This window comes from Melanerpes formicivorus, unplaced genomic scaffold (genome assembly GCF_026170545.1).
Source record: "Melanerpes formicivorus ecotype bairdi unplaced genomic scaffold, bMelFor1.0.p_v2 SCAF_43, whole genome shotgun sequence".
Classification (NCBI taxonomy): domain Eukaryota; kingdom Metazoa; phylum Chordata; class Aves; order Piciformes; family Picidae; genus Melanerpes; species Melanerpes formicivorus.
The window spans coordinates 4,090,720-4,111,461 of record NW_027142395.1 but is presented as its reverse complement, the minus strand read 5'-3'; the positions used below and the strand labels follow the sequence as shown (position 1 = coordinate 4,111,461).

Sequence of the window (20,742 nt, the reverse complement as noted above, 5' to 3'; positions counted from 1 at the left end):
TTAGCTCAAGACCACGCAGACTGTAAATAATGATTTTCTTCCTTCACTTTCACACATAGAAGAGTACCTCCCACTTGCTGTCAGCGGAATTACAACAGTGTAAACAAGGCAAAATGGGAGGCCAATCATTAATTTTTAAAAGATATTTTAAACTGCCTGAGCAGAGCAGCCAAATTTTACCTTAAATTGCTAAATTGCATTTCAAACAGGACTTAATGCTCTTCCACAGTAAATCTAGAGGATGGTATCAGGTAATTGATGAAGTCCAGGCAACACATTATGGTTAATGAGCTATTATTTTTGTTTAACCTTCTGTATTTAAGAAAGCAAAAATGACTGTGCCTTGAACTGATAGATTTTATAAAGACTCTGTGAAAAATACTAGCCAAACCCCCAAACCTGCTTGATATAGCATCTCTTCAAACCACATTTGCAAAATTAATTCTAATCGACTGAATCCTGTGCTGTGTCACATGGAAGGAAAACTGGTTGGAGAGCTGTAAACAAAGGTTAATACCAGCCAACATCACATTACACTGAGGAGAGCCAAAGAGTTTCCTGTGAGTTCTTGTATTTATCTTCTATATTAACAAGAGTGAAGACTATTTTTTATGGTGCTGTAGTCATCTGAAGAGACAAAAAATATTTTTAGGGATCTAAAGAAATTATGAAATTATTAGGTGATGTAGAAGGATATTTGGCCTGACAGAATACATTCTGGTATACCACAGGACACAAAGTGATCAGAAGAGAGAATTACAAACTCTGGAACGTTACAATGCTGGCACAGATACTTAGTGAGGAGGTCAGGGAACTAACCTGCGTGTTACAGCTCATGCCCACATACACTGAGACAACACACAGCGAGGCAGCCACAAAAATTCTCTCAGTATTTATGGTACTCGTGCACTTAAAAAAGATTACAGTCATTAGCACTACAGCACTGTATTTATTCTCATGATGCCTCTGTGAGACAGGGATTTTCATGCTCATCTTTCTCATGGGAACTTTAAGCTAGAACTTTAATTCTGTGGCTAAATGTGAGGTGCAAAGGGGTATAACTCTCACTGAAGGCACTGGAATTGCTTCTGTACATGCTAGGACTGAATATAGGCTCAACCCAGGATGAAATTCACAGTCAGCTCCCTCACATCACTGGCGTGCTTTAATGTCATCAGACAGAAGTAGACAGCAAAGGGAGCCTTCAGCTGAGAATCATCCTCCCCCTGCTGCCAGCCATGCTCCCCAGAATGTTCTGCAGAGATGCTTCCTAAGGGTGAGGAGAAGGATGAGACTCTTATAGAGTCCCTAATTTTATAGGCAGCTTCACAGACAGGTCACTATAACAGAGAACATGGCCCCCACCCAGGGCTTACTGATCACACAATTCACACAGGGACTTCACACATGGCTAAACCTCCTGAATGGAGACTGCTGGAGGCTGCACACCCTACAATGGTCACTGATCCAGCAGCTTTGATGAGGAAGCAACAGCACCGCCTTACAGATTTCTGTTTAGTCTCAGCAGTCCTTGTGGTCACTCTGCCTCATACCCTGTAGACTACTTCAGACGTGTCCAGAGAAGGGCAACGAGGCTGATGAGAGGTCTGGAGCACAAGCTCTATAAGGAGAGGCTGAGGGAGCTGGGGTTGCTTAGCCTGGAGATGAGGAGGCTCAGGGGAGACCTTCTTGCTGTCTCCAACTACCTGAAGGGAGGTTGTAGCCAGGTGGGGGTTGGTCTCTTCTCCCAGTCAACCAGCACCAGTTGGGTAATAAGTTGAGATCTCCGAGGTCTTTTCCAACCTGGTTGATTCTATGATTCTATGGTATAAAATATATTTTAAAACCAGACTGAAAAATTCATAATAAATTCATTATAAAGTACTGTGGAGGTACTGTGGTCAATTCTGGTCTGTCATAACCTGTGTTTAAAACACTTTCTTATTAATTGTCTCATCTCTGTGATTCTCCAACCTGTGTGGGCTGCATTCACATTTCTAATTTTAAAATGTTCTTCATATCTTGTTTGCTGTACAATAAAAAAATTAAACCAGTGGCTTGGATCCACATGTGATGGACAACCCCAGATTGTTCAATTGTTCTTCACAGAAAGAGAGATTGGACATTGGAATGAGCTGCCCAGGGAGATGGTGGAGTCACCATCACTGGGGGTGTTTAAGAAGAAATTGGATGAGGTACTTGGTGCCATGGTTTAGTTGATTCGATGATGTTGGGTGATAGGTTGGACTCAATGATCTTGAATGTCTTTTCCAACCTGGTTAATTCTATTCTATTCTAATCGTACTTCAAAAGTGCTTCCCAGTTTAGGATGAAGCTTAAAGTTCACAGTGGCCTTTCCTCAGCTATGAAAACACTTGTGAACAAAGCGCAGAGGAAAATGTCAGTTACAATAGTTTGAAGTATCACTACAATGCTGCAGTAAGCTAATGGGACAGATGTTCACATTTTGGACAGAATTATGACTAAGTTTACTCATCAATAATTATTAAATGCAGTCTTATTTGCTAGTATTAACCATGCTTCATTAGCATCCCATTGACTTCATTGGGATTTGGAAGTGATAGAACACAGAAAAATCAAAACCTCCATAAAAATGTTCTTAGTTAGGGAAATATGCAAATAAGCAAGTGCTTATTCTGAGACTGGAATTGAAAGGACCTTTTAATGATAGGAAAATCTAAAATTAAGTGTTGGCAAATCAAGTAGCTTGCTTATAAGAAGAATAAAATATAACCATTCAAGATAAACTTGTTTGATGTAGAATTTCAGTGCCTAATTCTTGGAATTGGTTTACAAGTGACATTTGCCTTTGTAACAAATTCAAATAGAAATTTCAGCCCACAGTAACTCTGTGACCTGTTAATTTCTGCCTGTGTGAATTTCTGGTCCTTTCTTCCTCTGTCCATACAATTGCCATGGGGCCATACTATGCATCAGATGACTGAAATCACCAGGGCCCTGTTTCCAGGAAAACAAAAAGTTACCTAGAACCCATCATTCTGTGCCATAAGGTTTCTAATAGTCACAAATAACATCCTTAATGGAAGAGGAGAGACATTGATCTATTTTTAAACTAACAGTAAGAATATATTACCTGTACTGAATTTCCTCTTTATGACAGTTTTGTTAAGGATATCTGGTATTTTCTATTTTCTCCACTTTTCCTTTTGTTTGTACCGACTAGTATTTTCCATAAACTCTTCTATCCTAGTTGTATCCCAGTTACATTTGAAAGATGTCCTTCATCTAGATCGTTCCTCTATCAATTTGGCAAAGGATTATCAACAAGCAAATGTGACTTCTAAAATTGAGACAATATAGAAGAGTGAACTTAAAGGAGTTTATGCCTTAGACTGGGCATAAACTAATGGCCATAAACTATTCTTAACTATTGTAACTGGCAAATGAATTCACTATTAATGTATTTTTCCTTCAAAAGCCCAAGTATACTGCCATTTAGTAATGTTTCCCCAGATATCATGCTTAGATTTACACAAGCTAAAAAGAACAGTAAAAAGAATAACTACCCACAGGTAGTTGCATCTTCTCTTGGGATCTTCAGTGAGTGGATGCTTTAATTAAGGTGTTTCAAAGCATGAAAACATACCCATATGTGGCAATGGTAGCAATAAGCAGTGTGAGCAATCTGGCAGTATAAGCTTAGGGCCAGACATGGAGGTAGGCCATGCTTAGCATAGGTGCAGAGGTAGCTAGTGGTTTGGCAGAGCAGTGCTGTGCCTGCAGCACTGTAACTAGGGCAGGGTACTGGTGGCTATAAACACAGAGAGTTGTCTTGGAATAACAGGACGTGCACCTGCATCAACAACCTCGTGTGTTATTAGTAGTTTGACCAATAATCTATAATAGTACGATGTGCGGTCACTCGTGGGGAACCAATGAAGCTATGCCAACGATGCTCTCCAAGTCTACATAAGCTGCGGAAGATCCCTTAGTGAACGAACAATACTAGATCATATTGGTCATTTGTATTGACTCTGTCTTCTGTCGCCGACACCCATACTTCTCTCCTCCTCCAGTGTCCATTTATGGAACAAGTACAATGGCCTATGGAGCTACCTGAGGGTGTGGACATAGAAACACAGAATCAATAAGGTTGGAAAAGACCTTTGAGATCAAGTCCAACCTGTCACCCGAGACCTCATGACTAATTAACCATGGCACAAAGTGCCATGTCCAATCCAATCTTGAACACCTCCAGGGACAGTGACTCCACCACCTCCCTGGGCAGCACATTCCAATGGCCAACAACTCTTTCTGGGGAAGAAGTTTCTCCTCACCTCCAGCCTAAACTTCCCCTGGAGCAGTTCGAGACTGTGTCCTCTTGTTCTGGTGCTGGTTGCCTGGGAGAAGAGACCAACCCCCTTCTGGCTACAACCTCCCTTCAGGTAATTGTAGAGAGCAATAAGGTCTCCCCTGAGCCTCCTCTTCTCCAGGCTAAACAACCCCAGCTCCCTCAGCCTCTCCTCATAGAGCTTGTGCTCAAGGCCTCTCCCCAGCTTTGTTGCCCTTCTCTGGACACGTTCCAGCAAGTCAACATCTTTCTTAAACTGAGGGGCAGGACTCAAGGTGTGGCCTAACCAGTGCTGAGTATAGGGGCAGAATGACTTCCCTTCTCCTGCTGGCCACACTATGGACATGATCTGGGCTGAAAAAAAGTTCTTTTTTTTTCTCTCCTTTTTTTTTTTTCTTTAAACTGAGATAGGCTTTGTGTTCCAGATCACCTTTGTCCTCAAAAATTATTGCACCCTGACAAATGATGGTACATCATGACAGTCAGAATATATCATTCTGAGCAGGAGCTGTTTTGTCTCCCCTTGCTGCCACTAGCAGGAATATCTGGGTAACCTTTCCCGTGGGGTGACTGTGTTTCTCCTGTCTTCCTGGCAGCCCTGCCCCAGAGCTCATTAAAATAATTCGGTCTTAAGTAATTTGCCTCAGGTCACTCAGGAAAGTCTATGATCGAACCAAGAATAGAAACCTGATCACTCTTAGCAAAGAATGGGATTACTTACATGACTAAAATGACTTGGATTTGTAAGCCTTCGCACGCTTTGGTCTTCAATTCCTTTTGCAGGGAAAATCTCTGACACAAAGACTACAATGCAATTTTCAAATAAAGTTTGGAGAAGGTATTGCTAACATGAATTCCTTTTTTTAATGGAAATTTTGCCTTACTGGAAGGCCTTACTGTGTGTTAAGCATGGAAGGTAATTTTTTGTTTCAAATTCCTGTTTATAGCAATTATTTCACTTTTTGGTTTTTTTAATATTCTCTTTTTTATGATCTTCTTTTAAATTTATTTTCTAAAGATTCAAGATCATTTGTTGGATATAAGTATATGCACATGCCACCTTTGCTTGTCTGTAGGTGTCTGATTTAACAGCCTAATGGATTTGGATAGGTAAAATATTCATCAGTGACACACAGAACACACAAGCATTTTATGAAGAGCTTGATTTCATTATGTTCTAAGGTATAAAATGTAACCACAGGGCTGGCTTACTGGAAAAAAAAGAGTTTTAGGCTACAATATAGTTGTAAGGGTTTTGTTCACTTTATATAAACAGATGAGAAAAGAAAAGAAAAAATCTTCCATAACAAATAAACACACAGTGACAAAGGTTACAATTGAAGGGATTACATATGACAGAAGCCAACATAAAAACTTTCAATATCGTACTTTTACTTTAATATGAAGACATTATTATCAAAGGAAAATACTTGAGAAACGCTTTGATAAAAATAATCTCATGCTATCTTTGAAGCAGTTTCATTTATTTTACTACCCACTGTGTTCCTTATCAGAAGGCCAAGAATAAGAAGTTTCCTAGTTTATGATTAGGAAAGAATCTGATAGATTAGAAGACTCAATTGAAGTTGGACATAATAAGTATTAAAGTATTACATGACATTAATCCTGCCATTCCATTACTCTCTCAATCATTGTGCACAGACTAATTATTCTGAATCCAGTGTTCAGGAGAAAATAGAAACATACTTACACTGGGCTGGAGTAATCTCTTTATTGCATCAACAAGGCTAGCTCTGTACCGGTCCAGAAACAGGCTGACATTGAGAAGAGAGCAGAATCCAGATTAAAATGGGTTTTCAATTCTAATGATACTAATGCAGATAAGCACAAGGCTAATTACGTATGTTTACACAACGCTGTAAAAGAGAAGCTGTGGTCGACATTTCTGTCCGGTTCAGTTATTTTTAAATATTAGAAAACACATAAACCCAAATAAACCAAAGCTAAAATATCAGTAGGATTAGACAGCTGAAATTCACAAATCACATATGCTAGCTATTAAAAGACAACCATATCAGAAATAAGGATCATTAGACGTGTTTTTCTATAGAAGGGGTGTGTGTGGAGTCTTTTTAACTGTTTCCTATTGTATTTCAGGCAATACTGTTAAGGCTGTTAGCGTTTTGTTTGTTTGCTTTTCTTTTACCTTCATAGTTGTGGCACTAATTCATTATTACTTACGCATATTTGATCTATCTATCTATCTGTCTGTCTATCCCTATAAAGACTTACAAGCCCCCACCTCCTCTCTCCCTCAAACACTGTGAAAATAGAATGACTCAGATCATACAGAGTTGTCTTCTCTCAAGAATGAAATCCTTCATCTCCAGCATGGGTCCTGCAAGGATAGCAGCAGAGTCAATTTTCCCATGCAATGTTGCCAACATGCTCAGCCCTATTTTGGCGTGATTACCTCATGATTTGTGGGGATAATTCATTCTTCATGCCCCTCAGTACCTTAATGTATATACTAATAGTGGCAACCAGGGTGCCAATCACTCCTGACTAGATATTTGTGGACATGCAGTTACTGTGGATGTGAGTGTATTTACAGTGGTTAGTGAACAACCATCAGATAGCAACTGATGCCTTTCACTCCTTACTAACATGAGCTGCATTTATATTGGTGATTCAGATAAGAAACTCCATCAAGCAGGCCACAAATAATGGGATTTTTCTTCATTATTTTTTGTGTTTTCTCTGTAACAAAACTGCATACGAGCCTGGATCAAGCTGCAGTTCCACACTACATGGCATTTTGTCTAGTGTGATTTTTTTGTCGTAATGTCCTTTTCTCTTTCTGAGGAGATATAGTGGTGGTTTGTTTTGCTGTTGTTTTTTCTGGTTTAGAAATTTCTACAAGAGGATAAAGAATGCATGAAAACAAGAATATATGAAAATACTGAAGAGAAAAAGTAGTCTGCCAACCAGATGCCAGTCACCAAGAACAGAATATGTGCAGATAAAAACACTGCATAGCTACCAAAAATACAATGTTATAGACCACAGCATCAAGCAGTTGTGTAAGCGTTGTGCATTTTTGCTGCTCAGGAAAAAAAACCAAAACTATCAGAAAACTTGCCAGGGATCGAATTTCTGCAGCAGAACCTGCCAGGACCTCACACTGTTGAGAAAATATGGTAGACTGGGTATCCTTGCATTTCTTCAAAGAACATTTCAGTGTAGAAATACGACCTTTTGAATTTCTTCTCAAGATATTAAAGTACCAGCTAGCAATTTCTCTGACAGCCTACCCATAGGAAAATGTAACTTTAGCAATTGGCATGAGGGCTGACCCTCAGGCTTAATTAACATTACTGGGAGAACCTTTTTGGAAAAATGCTTGTTTAAATTTAATTCATTGAAACGTCAGGAACTTGGTCAACTACAGAAGAGGCAGAATACAGTGCAGGAGTCACCTTCCAAAAAAATCGCTAAAAATGACTTCGTTCAACAGGAAGCATCACAAGCAACCTAAGAGTTGCTGAGCTCATATGCAGACAGAAGTGCATTCCAAATTAAAAATGTACTTACAATACTTTTATTTTTGAAAGCAGTGTAGTGGAAACACAATTTTGGGGCAGCTTATCAGTGCTAAAATTCGTTTCCCATGGACCTGCATAAGATAGGGGTACAACTGCTGCTGTAAGTCTTATTCCTTTACAATGAAAGAAGCACAGGCCTCTGTTCACCAGAAAAAAGTATCTGAGCACTTAAAATGGTCACATGATCTGCTAGATCACACAACTTCAATGACACCTTTTCTGTCCAACCCCAATTGATATTTTGGTGGTATGGGAAGAAGATTCTTAGCCTTATATTAGGAAACCCAGTTAACCTAGAACAGTTGCCCTGCCTTTGCTCTCAAGCTGTCAAAGCATCACAGAGTAAGGGTTGGAAGGGACCTCTGGGACTAGTGTCCCACCACCCTGTCGGAGAAGGTGCACAGAATGTTGCCCAGGTGAGTTTGGAATGACTCCAGAGATGGGGTCCTGCCTTCCAAAATGCCTGTCTCAGAAATACATTCCAATATTGTGATTTCCAGTCTGTTGCTTAGTAAGCCACATACTCAGGAGAAGGGAAGGCTGGAAGCAAAGTCAATGCAGTGCAATGATTCCAGGGAACACCTCTATCCTCCCTGCCTCAGTCAGAAGAAGCCTTGAATGAGGAAAATCCTGAAGAAGTCATTAGATAATCTGCACTGCAGATAGGGCCAGCACAGGATTTGGCCCATGCAAGGAGATTTAGTCATGCTATTTCTCTTAACAGTAGAATTTGTCTGACTAAATATTATCACAGCATAGTGCAAATGTACCCAAGAGAATCTTTTAAAACTCACAACACCTCAGTGAAATTAAATAATGTCTTGTTTTAAGCCATTTGCACCCAGTTCTCACACCTGAATTCAAATTTGGTTTAGCTCACCACTACTTTGGTGCTAAGGGCTCATGTTTATGCAGTAATGATCCTGTGAAAGCAGTAGCTCAGGACAGGAATAGCAAGGTTTTAGGGAATAGCAAGGTTTTCTCAGGCCACTAAAGAAGTTCCAGATCACAGAAGTAGAGAGGTAACAAAACAGCTGATGATCTGGCCTTTGTTTAGGCAGTGCTCTTAACCTGCGAAATCTGGATGAATAGGAAGGCAGGATTGTAATTTCTCTACTATTTTTTTTGTTGTTGGTTGGTTGCTTTCTTTTTTAAAATTACCATTAAAACAAACAATCACACAGAAGTTTATAACAAAACTACATGGAAGTAATAGCATGTCACAAGGAAACAAAAAAAACCCCAAAATACATTCTCAGTTTGCTTCATGGTGATATCCTTTTGTCTTGTGCCTTGCAACAGGGGGAATGCACTTTGTAGGCTATAATGTGAAGTTATTTTTCTTTTTTCATACTTTGGAATTGGAAAAAGAGGTTACTTTACAAGTGTACTTCAGACATGACTATATTCATAAATCCAAGGGCCATTTATCTTTTTGTTTGCCTAGAACTATATGGCTGACATCAGCTGAAAAACCCTTGCTTCCGTGCTGTCAGATTCCAACTCACTTGCAAGTGTGTGCAAGAAATCAGGCTTAAAAAAACCCAATAAATTTTTTAACTGAAGCAGGACAGAGATCTTACTGAATTCCTAAAAAGCTTTCCTTATATTAAATGGCATACACTAACAGAAACAAAATTGACATATTTTAAGATATTTAATGAACACTTTCAGCTCCGTTCTACATTCCTGGCAAAGCCACAGCTCCCCAGGACTTGAGCAAAAATCTCAGCAGTGAAAGTAATGGGGGATATCTTTCCTGGCCTCTGCTGTGCAAATAGATATGCATGTGCCAAACCTCAAGATTGTAGGCAAGGTCAGTAAAGTGAGATATTTTAAATTCACAGAATGATATGGGGAATCTAGACCTTATATTGTCTCTACATTAAAATTATTTGTGAAAACCTGTTTCACAAGAATGAAAAAGAAAGATTTTTCTGTTGGTTCAGTCATGCTGGCCTTGACTCTCTCCTTGGATGAAAAAAATCTCAGCACATGTTTGTTTTGTTTTTAATAAAAAAAAAAAAGGAATATATGCTTCTTAAATAACCAGAAATTTGCAGCTTTCATGACGTTTGGGTTTGGCACCTGCTATTTTTCCCTCTCTATTCATACTCACTCTTACCATTCCAGGACTAGCATGACTCTACAGCCACAAGTGTAGCTCAACTCAAAGTCTAACGTTCTGACAGGCCTCACCTGGCCTTAATATTCCACTTTAAAAATATGATGTGGGTGGATATGCTTTAAAGATTCCATTATTTCAGTACTATTTTTTGCTGTTTCCTTCTCCCAGGTGTGGACTCACCAAGATTTTATTTTTTCCTTATTTTTATCTCATAGTTGACATTTTACAGGTTATTTCAGAACTGCTGAACCACGAAACTATTTTTATTGTCAAAATTCTGAGTGTTTAAATAATGACTAGCTTTCAGAGTTTGCCTTTTATTTATTTTATAATCTAGTTGAGCTACTAAATTTAGCTGTTAACTAATAGACTGTCTGTACTGGGAAATAACTTATTTTCCACTCCTGCACACAAGGTCTATGAAAGTCTGACAGTAAACATATGAATATAAACATATCGCAGCTTGTTGTAATCATGTACATTTTTACTTGAACCTCCATGTGGATTTGGAATATGCTTATGAATAGAGCTTGTTTTAATATAAATAGGATCAAGCAGTACCACTGGTTAGCTATTCAGAGCATCAGACTATATCATTCTCACAGGAAATAGATAAAAATTTATCTATGCACCTAATATTTGAACTCAGAGTTTTTGCTTTCTAGTTCTCTGTTCTAATCTCAGATTTATTGACTGACAATGAAGTATATGATTGTACTAAACTAAATGCAATGTATTCTATCTGTTTTTATCATTGCATACTTCAGGTTCCAGTCGAGGAGCTACAAGAAAAGGTTTGTTTTTTCTTTTCCTTTCAATGGCAGTCCAAAAGATTCAGAGAGCAAAAATCCTACTAACAGTTCTAACACCTGTTCTGTATCTCAAAAGAGAAACACATGAACATGAAAATTTGAGTTGGATAAAGCATGGAACAGTTCTTTTTGTCAGCCTTTTCATGTGCCAGAAAAGCTAGTGTCCGTAACTAAAATAATGATTTCTAAAAGAAACAAACAACAAAGGGATTTTCATGCTTATTAAACTATATATATGGGTGCTTTGCAAGGATAGAGACAATTTGTGAATAAGAACACATGGCTGGAACTGATCTGCACATTTCTATTTATTTTTTAGAAATCTATAAATATTTATACACTTACCTGCATCTTAAGTGCTTCAAAATAATGTACAAAATGCAGGGATTACAAATGCATTATGTATTTTACCTGTCATGTTTGATTCTTTGTTTCCTGAAGAAACTACACTATTTCCAAACAGACTGGGAGAAGTATTAGGCAAGAATATTACTGAAAAACATAACTTAAGTCTTACTCTGCTGTCCTCCCAGCACAAATAGGATGACATGGTGTGAGTATCAACAACACAAGAGATGGCACAGCCAGGTTGTTTTGATATTTGTGTGAAGAACAAATTTAACTCTAAATCTCTTGGCAAGACCTTGCTTCACCCACATAATCTGGAGAACATCCATATGTGAGCCTTGTCTAAGCCTCCGAGAAGACTGCTGCCCTCCTGCTCATGTCCGCCAGCACTCTGATCTGACTTTCATACTTAATCTGATCTAATCCTGTCCAGCATTAACTTCATCTGTGCAATGAAACCTGGAGATCCATTCTAATATTTGGTGAGGAAGGCATTTACTAAATTACTTGCTGAAATCATATGGTGTTGTTTAGCTCCTTATTTTAATCAGATGATGCATCTCTGAGGCACATTATCAGCGATTAGTTAGAAACCCTTCTCTGTCCTTTTTGGGAACAAAGAACTTTTCTGAAATTAAATGCTACAAGAAATGAAGCACTATTGCACTCTGTCATCAAAGAGGTATTAGTAAAAGAGAAAAAAAAAAAACTAAACGCATTTTCTCCACTGCATTACAATCCCAGGAACTTTTCTGAAATAAGAAGTGTTTGTGAAATAGCAAATTATCAAAGAAAAAAAGCATTAGAGGAATATTTTATCAGAACTTAAACCAAACACTGTTTTAAAAGATGACAGCTTTGTACTTCTCTTTGCCTTTTTCCTTTAACTATTTCTTAGTAAGGTACAGAAATCTGCTGAACTGAGCTGTCTGAGGAGTCCCTGTTTTCAGAATTTGTTCTCTGACAATAGTTATGTGCAACAAAACATGAACAGCTTTTTCTGGTTTGGACATTTGGTTTGGAAGGAAAGACAGATTAATTTAAAAATGCGTACTCTTCTAAATGAAATTTGCAGGTCTCCATTTGCAGATCTCCATTTATAAACCATAAATAGTTAGAAATGCATGCAGCAAATGCAGCACGGCACAATTCTGCAAATCCAGTATCAGAAAAGGGTTGCCTCAATAATCTAATCTATTTGCATAAATTATTAAACAATGTCATATTGTAACATGTACCTACCTTTTCATAAATTAAGTATTGTACTCATCTTTTTACTAAGAAATCTCCTGAAATTAACATGTGCCTGTGTAAATAACACAAAGCTTACGTCTACAAATATCGCTGTCAAATTGATTAGAGAAACAGGTTTGGGGGGGGGCGGGGAAGAGGTTTGAAAATATTATTTTCCTCTGAAAGATTTTCAGAGGAGCAAAAAAATATATCCCCTTATATCAATAGTCAGATCTTTCCTAAGAAGTAAGCTAAGCGAGCTGTTTGTGTTGATAAACTCCCTTTTCTCCAGACTGTTCCTCACTGAGCCATAATTATTTGCAATTTGCCTAAGTCGTCCATTTACTGATACGTCAAGCATGAAACAGAGGCAATTCCAGAAAATGGAAATGCTTCTCAAAATCAATCTTTGGGAAATAATGTGGTAGAAGTTACTGTGTGATAGAAGACTACCTTATAACTGTCACATGGAGATGAATATTAATTTGTTGAGGTTAAGGTGGCTTTGTGCTTCATTTGTTGACTTTGCTTAGCCATCAGCAAGCAGCACAGTACAATTACTGCAGCAAAGCTATTTTTCTAACATGAGTTTTATGATTTTTATGTACTTACCAGTCAGCACACATAACAATGTCAAAATGTCCTTCCAGTTGAGAGACATCTGTCTCATTATCCCATCGTAAAATGCTAGAGAAAGGAAAAAAAAAATTAAAAAAAAAAGAAGGAAAAAAAATAGGAAAAAACTGAAAGAGGACTTACATGTTTTCATCTTGAGATTTCTGAGGTATTACTATTATTCCTACATGGAAGTGTTTTTAAAAGTATACATTTGTTACTTTCAAAGATGAATGAGAAAGCATTATTCTGTACATTTTAAAGGTTTAAAATACAAAAATTGAAGAGCTATTTTTTCTTATGAGAGCGATGCAATTCACACAGGTTCTGATGAGTGGATCACTGTATTTCTGAATTAGTGGCGCGTGGATGGCTTCAGATTTTTACACCTTAACACCACTATATAAGATAGTGGAGTCCAAGTATTGACAATCTGAATGGAACTCAAATTTGCAGAATAGATGTGAATTCATGGATCTCTATTATATCCATCAGGCAAATCAGTTGTGTTTCTCATTGATGAGGTGAGCATTCACTTGGGCTGGAGGGAGTAGGAGCAGGGTGAAAAAATGCCAAGCTTAACTTCAGTGCCAGTGATGTTGCATCAGGTAAGCATGAAAATACAGCAGCACTGACTCTGTCAACAGCTATTCTCTCATAGGTGGCAAGTAATTTAATCCTGAGGCACCAACAGCACACAAAAATGCACACATGTATCAAGTTCTCTTTTGATTATAAATGCTGCTGATTCATGTAGCTGCCATGAAGAATTTCAGTACTTTGTTCCCATTTAAAAACCCAGCAACTAGTATTGGAATTTACTGTGCACTTAAAATATCATTACCCCGAAGACTTGAAGCTGCATTTCTATTTCTAGGCTATTTTTAAGAAAAGAACCTATCCTTCTTTTTCATTTCCTGGTTATTTATAATAGAATGTAGATAAATATTTATGGGGAAAGCACTTGTGGGGGAAGGGTCTAATCTGATCTCGTCAGGTTGTGCATGCTTATCTCCGTTTTGTATGAGTCTTGACCAAACAGACCCTTTAGTCTTCCTGCAGCTATAATCTACTTCTGGTTAAAAGCCATCTCCATTCACACCCGACTCCTAATATTTAACTGAGGACCAGTTGTAATGTGCTCATTCAGAAACGCTCCCTAAGTATACAGGACAACAAAGAAAATGTTATACATTGACTATACTGTATTAAAAAAGGCTGTTAAATACACAGACAGATAGTTAGAGAGCTGTAAAGAATTAAGGTTCCACAATAAGTGTGTGCATGTGCACAGAAACAACATTTCAGAGAGAATGCTTTTAAAACACGGAAGTTATGAAAGGAGAGGTCCAGTTCATTGGGAAAGCTTTGATTATATGGGGCTCAGTATGGTGGGTTGAAAATTCCACCCCACCCACCCCCTCAACATAAAATTGCCAGACCACCTCAGTGGAAGCAAATGAAGCTGTATTTACAAGCAAAACTACAATCTAAATATGACATGAGATGAATATGTACAAAATATACAATATTTACCTATGTTTACAATTTATAAACACCACAAGAACTCCCCTGGACAAACCAGGGGGCTACCAATAGCTTCCCCACTCTCTGCTCCCTTCCCTATCCCCCTGTACACAGTAAAGGAGAGAGAAGAGAGTTGCTGTTAGTTACTTAGCCACAACAAGAATGTGTTCAAGGTCAGGAAAGCCAGCAGAAGCCAGAGCTAGTATCTGCCAGAGTGAGGAAGCTGAAAAGAGAAAGTTAGTGTACACAACTAGCTTTTATGTTTGTTATCTGTTCAATGGGATTATTTAGACCTTATCATTATTTTCCTTTTCATAGTGATTTATTTACATTCTACTAGTTTCTGTTCCAAGATCTGTGGAAAATTTTCTAGGCACAGCCTAAAACTACCACACTCAGCATAACCGAACAGATCAGGACTCATTAGCTGATTTCCCCTCCTGGAATGTTCTGTGACAATCTAAAGAGAGAAAAGAGTAGATTAATTTAATTTTTCCTCCTCAAATTGAAAGTAATCCAGATTTTAGAGGCTGAGGTAGCTTTGCACACTGGCACACAGCAGGCATCCAGTAGTGGAAAGTGACAAAGGAGAGTTCTCACTCTCAGCTGCTGGCTGCCTGCTGGCTACCAGCAGCTTTTTCAACCCTGTTTCCGTGGAAACTTAGGTTAGAATGGTGAAAATTAGGTAAAGGTAAGTTTTGTGGGTTTAAAGCATGCACTCTAATACTTTAAGAATCTTGAAGCAGAACTGGAATTGGTAGATGAACTGTGAGCCTTAAAAGGCCACCTTTGGTTCTCATTGCTACAGAAACAGAGATCTGATCGGTGCCACTAAAGGGATTTGAATTATGATTTTTTTAACCCATATATTTACTATACTTCACACATGCAGTTTTAAAGGTAGCACAGGTGCCTCCTCCTGCCAAAATCCCACACCTCTCTCATGTCAGGTTCTGGCTGAGCATCCAAAACACAGCATTTTCTGTGCAAACCTACTGTGGGCACAAAGGAGATGTGTGGGCTGGTAAAAGCTCAGAAACCATAACAGTGAGCAAAATATGGAACTGACAAGTTGTCAGGAGCATGAGCAGCAACATGACTGGCTTGTGTGCTGTTAGAATTACTGAGCTAAGGGCCCCACATTCAGCCATAAGCCAGTCTTCTTTCATTTTCCTGGTGTAGCACCAGGGCTGATCTTGGTCTCCAGTACTGTACAGTTGCACTCTTGAAGACATGATAGTTATGCAAAAGCAATAATAATTTTTCACACAAGATTTCAAAGGGACAGGAAAATCTTTATTCTTGTGTGGAAATAACCACGCAGACTAATTTCTATGAAATAAATACCAAGAGTAATCGTTCTCATCTCATTCAGAATGTATGTATGCTGGTGGGAAAGAAGCAGCTACAAGTGGTATAAATATATTTATGCACACACACATACATTTATATACATATAGATATATCTATCTATCTATCACCATGCTATCTTTAGCCAAGTGCAAGTATGGCTAGTAAGGGAGGCACAGCTACATGAAGATCAGTACCAGCTGTAAACTCCCAAACTGTTTTGGTAGCTACCTCTGGGCTACCATATCTGTTTAATGCTTCCACAAATTTGAATGAGCAGCAATCAAACATCTGCACTTTCACTTGCAAATAAGACAGGCCCCCAAATACCAGGGAATCAGAAATAATTCTGCTCACAGCTAGCATTAGCACTGATGTCAGAATCAACCTGATTCTGAATCAGAATCAGCTATTTTGAATTCTAGTGCTAATTAAAGTAGTGAATCAGAGTCAGGATGTATAAAAATACCATTAACCAGCCATATGGATTCTTGTAATACAATCCATGAGTGCTGAGTACAGAAAAAAATCTGCTGATAACTACAAAACAACATTGAGAAAGGTAAAGATGTGTCTATGAGTAACTAAATTTAATTATCTATATATAGTAAGTGGGTGAGGAGTAACAATTGGTTCAGTGATTATTGAGGGTGTGACTCTTGGACTACAGTGGTCAGACCAATGGCACCATGCAGTATGGGCTGATTCCCTTTCTATTTAAAGAAAAGCACTGCTAGGAAACCCAGAAAGGGTTAGGAACAGAAAACTGAAGAGCTCAGTCTTTTTGAATTTTTCTTTAAGAAAACTAGACATAAATTTAAAATGCCATGCTACAAGAAGGCTTTTAAATTGGCAAGATCGTGTTGACTGCCAATATGAAAAAAAGGCAAGCCTTGTTAACATTCTGCTCTTGTTCCCTTTCCAGTCATGCTAAATTGGTGGACATAAAGCACTTTTTTCCTAAAGTCACTTTTCTTCCAGCAAGAAGTTTAAAGCTACAATATTTTTTGTCTTTCTTTTGAAGGAAGATGTTACAGTACTGAAAGCTGACATTAGTTTGTAAATTTGAAAAATGTAGGTAAAATGCTCTCTAATTTTGTCCAAGCCACACTTTCAATGTTGTTGGTTTTTTTGTTTGTTTGTTTCTTCTAAATAAAGGAAAAAAACCACAAAATAAACCAAGCCAAAACAAACCCCACCAATCAACATATTTAAGGCTCTGTAAAGCCCACTTTTGACATTTTTTTTTGTCCCGGCATATTAAACTCATGCAGATTTAGCTCTTTGCAACTCAGTTTCAGCAGAAAAGGGTCTGTAACCCACTGGAAATATAAAATAGTTTGGGATGGTCTTTTTTTTGGCTACAAGAGCATTGAATAATGAATTATGAGGGAAAAATACTACTGCACTGTTCAGATACTTCTTATGTCAAGCTGTTAGTGGCTGTTGGTGGCTGTGAATGACTGCTTTATGGCCTGTATCAAATGAATCTGACCAGATTTCAGAGGAAAAGTACCCACAACACAAACCTGTTAATATAATCAGTAATCTTGATGGTAGTCGTAGAGAATAGAATAGAATAGAATAGAATAGAATAGAATAGAATAGAATAGAATAGAATAGAATTTACCATGTTGGAAGAGACCTTTGAGATCATTGAGTCTAACCTATCATCCAACACCATCTAATCAATTAAACCATAGCACCAAGGACCCCATCAAGTCTCTTCCTAAACACCTCCAGTGATGATGACTCCACCACCTCCCTGGGCAAAAAAAAAAAGGACAAGGACTGAATGAGCTGTGGAGAATGAACTTCTCCCATGTAGAGGTGGCTTTTCCAGGTCAGGGAAAAAGTGTATTATTAAAATAGTCTTGAGAAAATATGTACGGATACTTTAGTTTCCTAGGCTCTCAACCTTACACCATTCTAAAGCAACAAATTCATTTAAAAAAATAGGTGCCAAACAACACAGAACACAAACAGTGTCCAGTTCTGGGCCCCTCAGTTTAGGAAAGATGTTGAGATGCTGGAACACGTCCAGAGAAGAGCAGCCAAGCTGGGGAGGGGTTTGGAGCACAGCCCTGTGAGGAGAAGCTGAGGGAGCTGGGGGTGCTTAGCCTGGAGAAGAGGAGGCTCAGGGGAGATCTTCTTGCTGTCTACAACTACCTGAAGGGAGGTTGTAGCCAGGTGGGGGTTGGTCTCTTCTCCCAGGCAACCAGCACGCAAACAAGAGGACACAGTCTCAAGCTGCACCAGGAGAGGTTTAGGCTGGATGTTAGGAAGAAATTCTTCCCAGAAAGAGAGATTGTCCATTGGAATGGGCTGTTCAGGGAGGTGGTGGAGTCACCATCACTGGAGGTGTTTAGGAAGAGGAGACTGGATGAGGCACTTGGTGCCATGGTTTAGTTGATTAGAAGGTGTTGGGTGATAGGTTGGACTTGATGATCTCAATGGTCTTTTACAAGCTGATTAATGCTAATTTCTAATTCTAATTTGAAAACATTTTTTCTTTTGTCCTCTCTGATTTATCTTGCAAAATGACAAGGAAGCCAGAAAATGTGATTAAATCAAGACAGAAATAATTATAATGATAACAGAACCACAAGATCAACTAAGAAAACAGAGAATTTAAGTCTTACCAACATACCCTCAAATATTCCCTTGTATTTCAAAGGAAAAAAACAACCCACAGTAAAATATAATACGTTGCAGGACAGTTATGCAGCAAAGGCTGCAGTTCCCTTGTACAGTAATTCTAATTTATAGAGGACAGCCTGACAAATGTCAACACTTTTTCTTACACTGGTAAGTATCTGTGCAATCTACAACAAAAGACTTGATTTTACTGGGTTTTTATTTCTCATGTAAAATTCCTCATAACTATTATTACTCAAGTTCTGTTATTCAGTGTTTGTCTTCCTAGAGTGTCTAGACAGTTAACTTACATTACATGAGTAAAAACACATTAAATCTCTGATTGTTATAACATTTCCAAGTCCCTCTGAGATGTTCGTGTGATGAAAGGACAAAAGAAATAAAAGGCCTTACTTGCTTCAAAATGTATTAGTAGTTTCAGTAAAGATAAAACAACCTGCCCCACTTAGCAGATGAACAGCTACCAAGAACCCCTATCTACCCTCCTCTTCTTTTCATATTTTAATTTAAGCTTCAGTCTTCAAAACCCCATTATCTTTGGTAAGTGTACAGGTTCAGGTGAAAGATTTTGTCTGGAGATTTATATGACTTTTTTTATGACATTAACCAGGTTGGTTCATTAACACATTAACAAAAGATATCATCAGGATGTTTCTTCACACCTTGATCTTTCTTTGAGAGTCCTCAGTTCTGTATAAAGATCAAGAACATGGATTTTAATTGAGCAACAGAAGCAGTATGTACATCTATCAGTACAACTCCTCTGAGTAATCTTGCAAATTTGCCTACTATCACTGCCCTGTCTTTCTCATTATATTCTAATTTCTCCAACTTCTTTCATCCTCTGCCTGTCCTACCTTCTCTTTGCTTTGCATTCTCATCCATTATTTCATTCTGTACCAGCATATAGCTGGTTTGAAGGGACCCAGCTTAGATTTTCAACCACAGGTACTCAGCATCAGTCCCTGTCTCTTTTCTTTCACATTTCTAAGCAGTTATAAGGTGGTATTTCCAACTGCCAATGGACATTTCCTTTTAACAATCTCCTTGCAGGTCTCAGAAACTTCCACATCATTTATCCACTCTCCTCAAAGTATACTGATGATTTTTCTCATCTTGGCTCAAAATCTGCGTTTCATCCTCATTCACCCAGACCTTTCTTCTCTCTACAGCTCAGTAAAATGTTGTTCTTCCTAAGAATTTGTAATTCCACTGTTTTGTTTTTGGCATTTTAAAATAGTCTCTTACTGCGCTCTTTCGATGTGCTCTTATAAAGATTATCTTTGAGTCTTTCCTACATTTCTGATAATTTCATGATGTTTCATCTCAGCCTCTTCTTCCTCTGAATTTCACTTTGGGCCTATCTCATCCACAAAAAATTAAAACTATCTACCCACTTCTCTAATTCACACTGTGTATCCAAACTCACAACTCAGTATTTTCCAGAGCCTCCAGGAGTGAGAAGCTCATAATCTCTATAGTACAACCTCTTACCACTTGACCTCTTCAAACATAACCATTAATTCCAGTCTGTAATCTAGACTTAGCTTCCTCTATATTTGCATACCTTGGCTCCGTTCAATGTTGCTTATTTTTTTCTGCATAGCATCTCTAGTAAGTTTCTTATGCACCCACTCAACTTAAACTCTTGACCATGTCATCATCACTTACATCTTACATCACAATATTGTTCTCTCTGCTCTTGGAAAATGCAGTATTGCCCTATTAATATTTATTTAGTAGGCTGCTGCAAAGATTGTTTTTCTTGCCTATAACCCTCACCTTGTCACCTTTGTCTGTATTCCTCCAGGTAAGTCACAAGTTGCTTTTTAAACATGCTTTGTAACAGTTCACTTCCTTATTTTTTATATCTCATTCAAGGCACAAGACCTTTTTTAATCATCCCTAATGTCAGTCTATACCTTCCACTTAACTTTGCAAGCAGCACCTTTACAGTTTTCTTCCACTGTTATCTATGAACATTCACAAACTTACTCCATTATCCTTGACACTCTCCTCTAAATTAGCCCCTACAAAAACTGAAAAGAAGCTAGGCTGCTTGTGTGCCTCCACCTCTGTCATGCTGAGTACAGTTATCCTTCCTCACTGTCTCTGTCTCTGTCTCTGGTCTTAGACTACAGATTCTTTAACACAAGCTGCCTTTTTGACCTA

General features: G+C 38.2%; 1 protein-coding gene across 2 annotated transcripts in view; it reads right to left on the bottom strand.

Annotated features, from left to right (window-relative positions):
- CAMKMT (calmodulin-lysine N-methyltransferase) overlaps positions 1 to 20,742 on the bottom strand; it is a 256,296-nt gene that overhangs the window by 9,111 nt on the left and 226,443 nt on the right. For both annotated transcript variants that reach the window (XR_010989820.1, XM_068158873.1), the window contains exons 8-9: positions 13,033 to 13,107; positions 6,045 to 6,108 (exon numbers count right to left, since the gene is read on the bottom strand). Coding sequence is in view for 1 of the 2 variants with exons in the window: in XM_068158873.1 (XP_068014974.1) it covers positions 6,045 to 6,108; positions 13,033 to 13,107 (139 nt within the window). In the remaining variant the exon portion in view is untranslated. The remainder of the gene's footprint in view (positions 1 to 6,044; positions 6,109 to 13,032; positions 13,108 to 20,742) is intronic.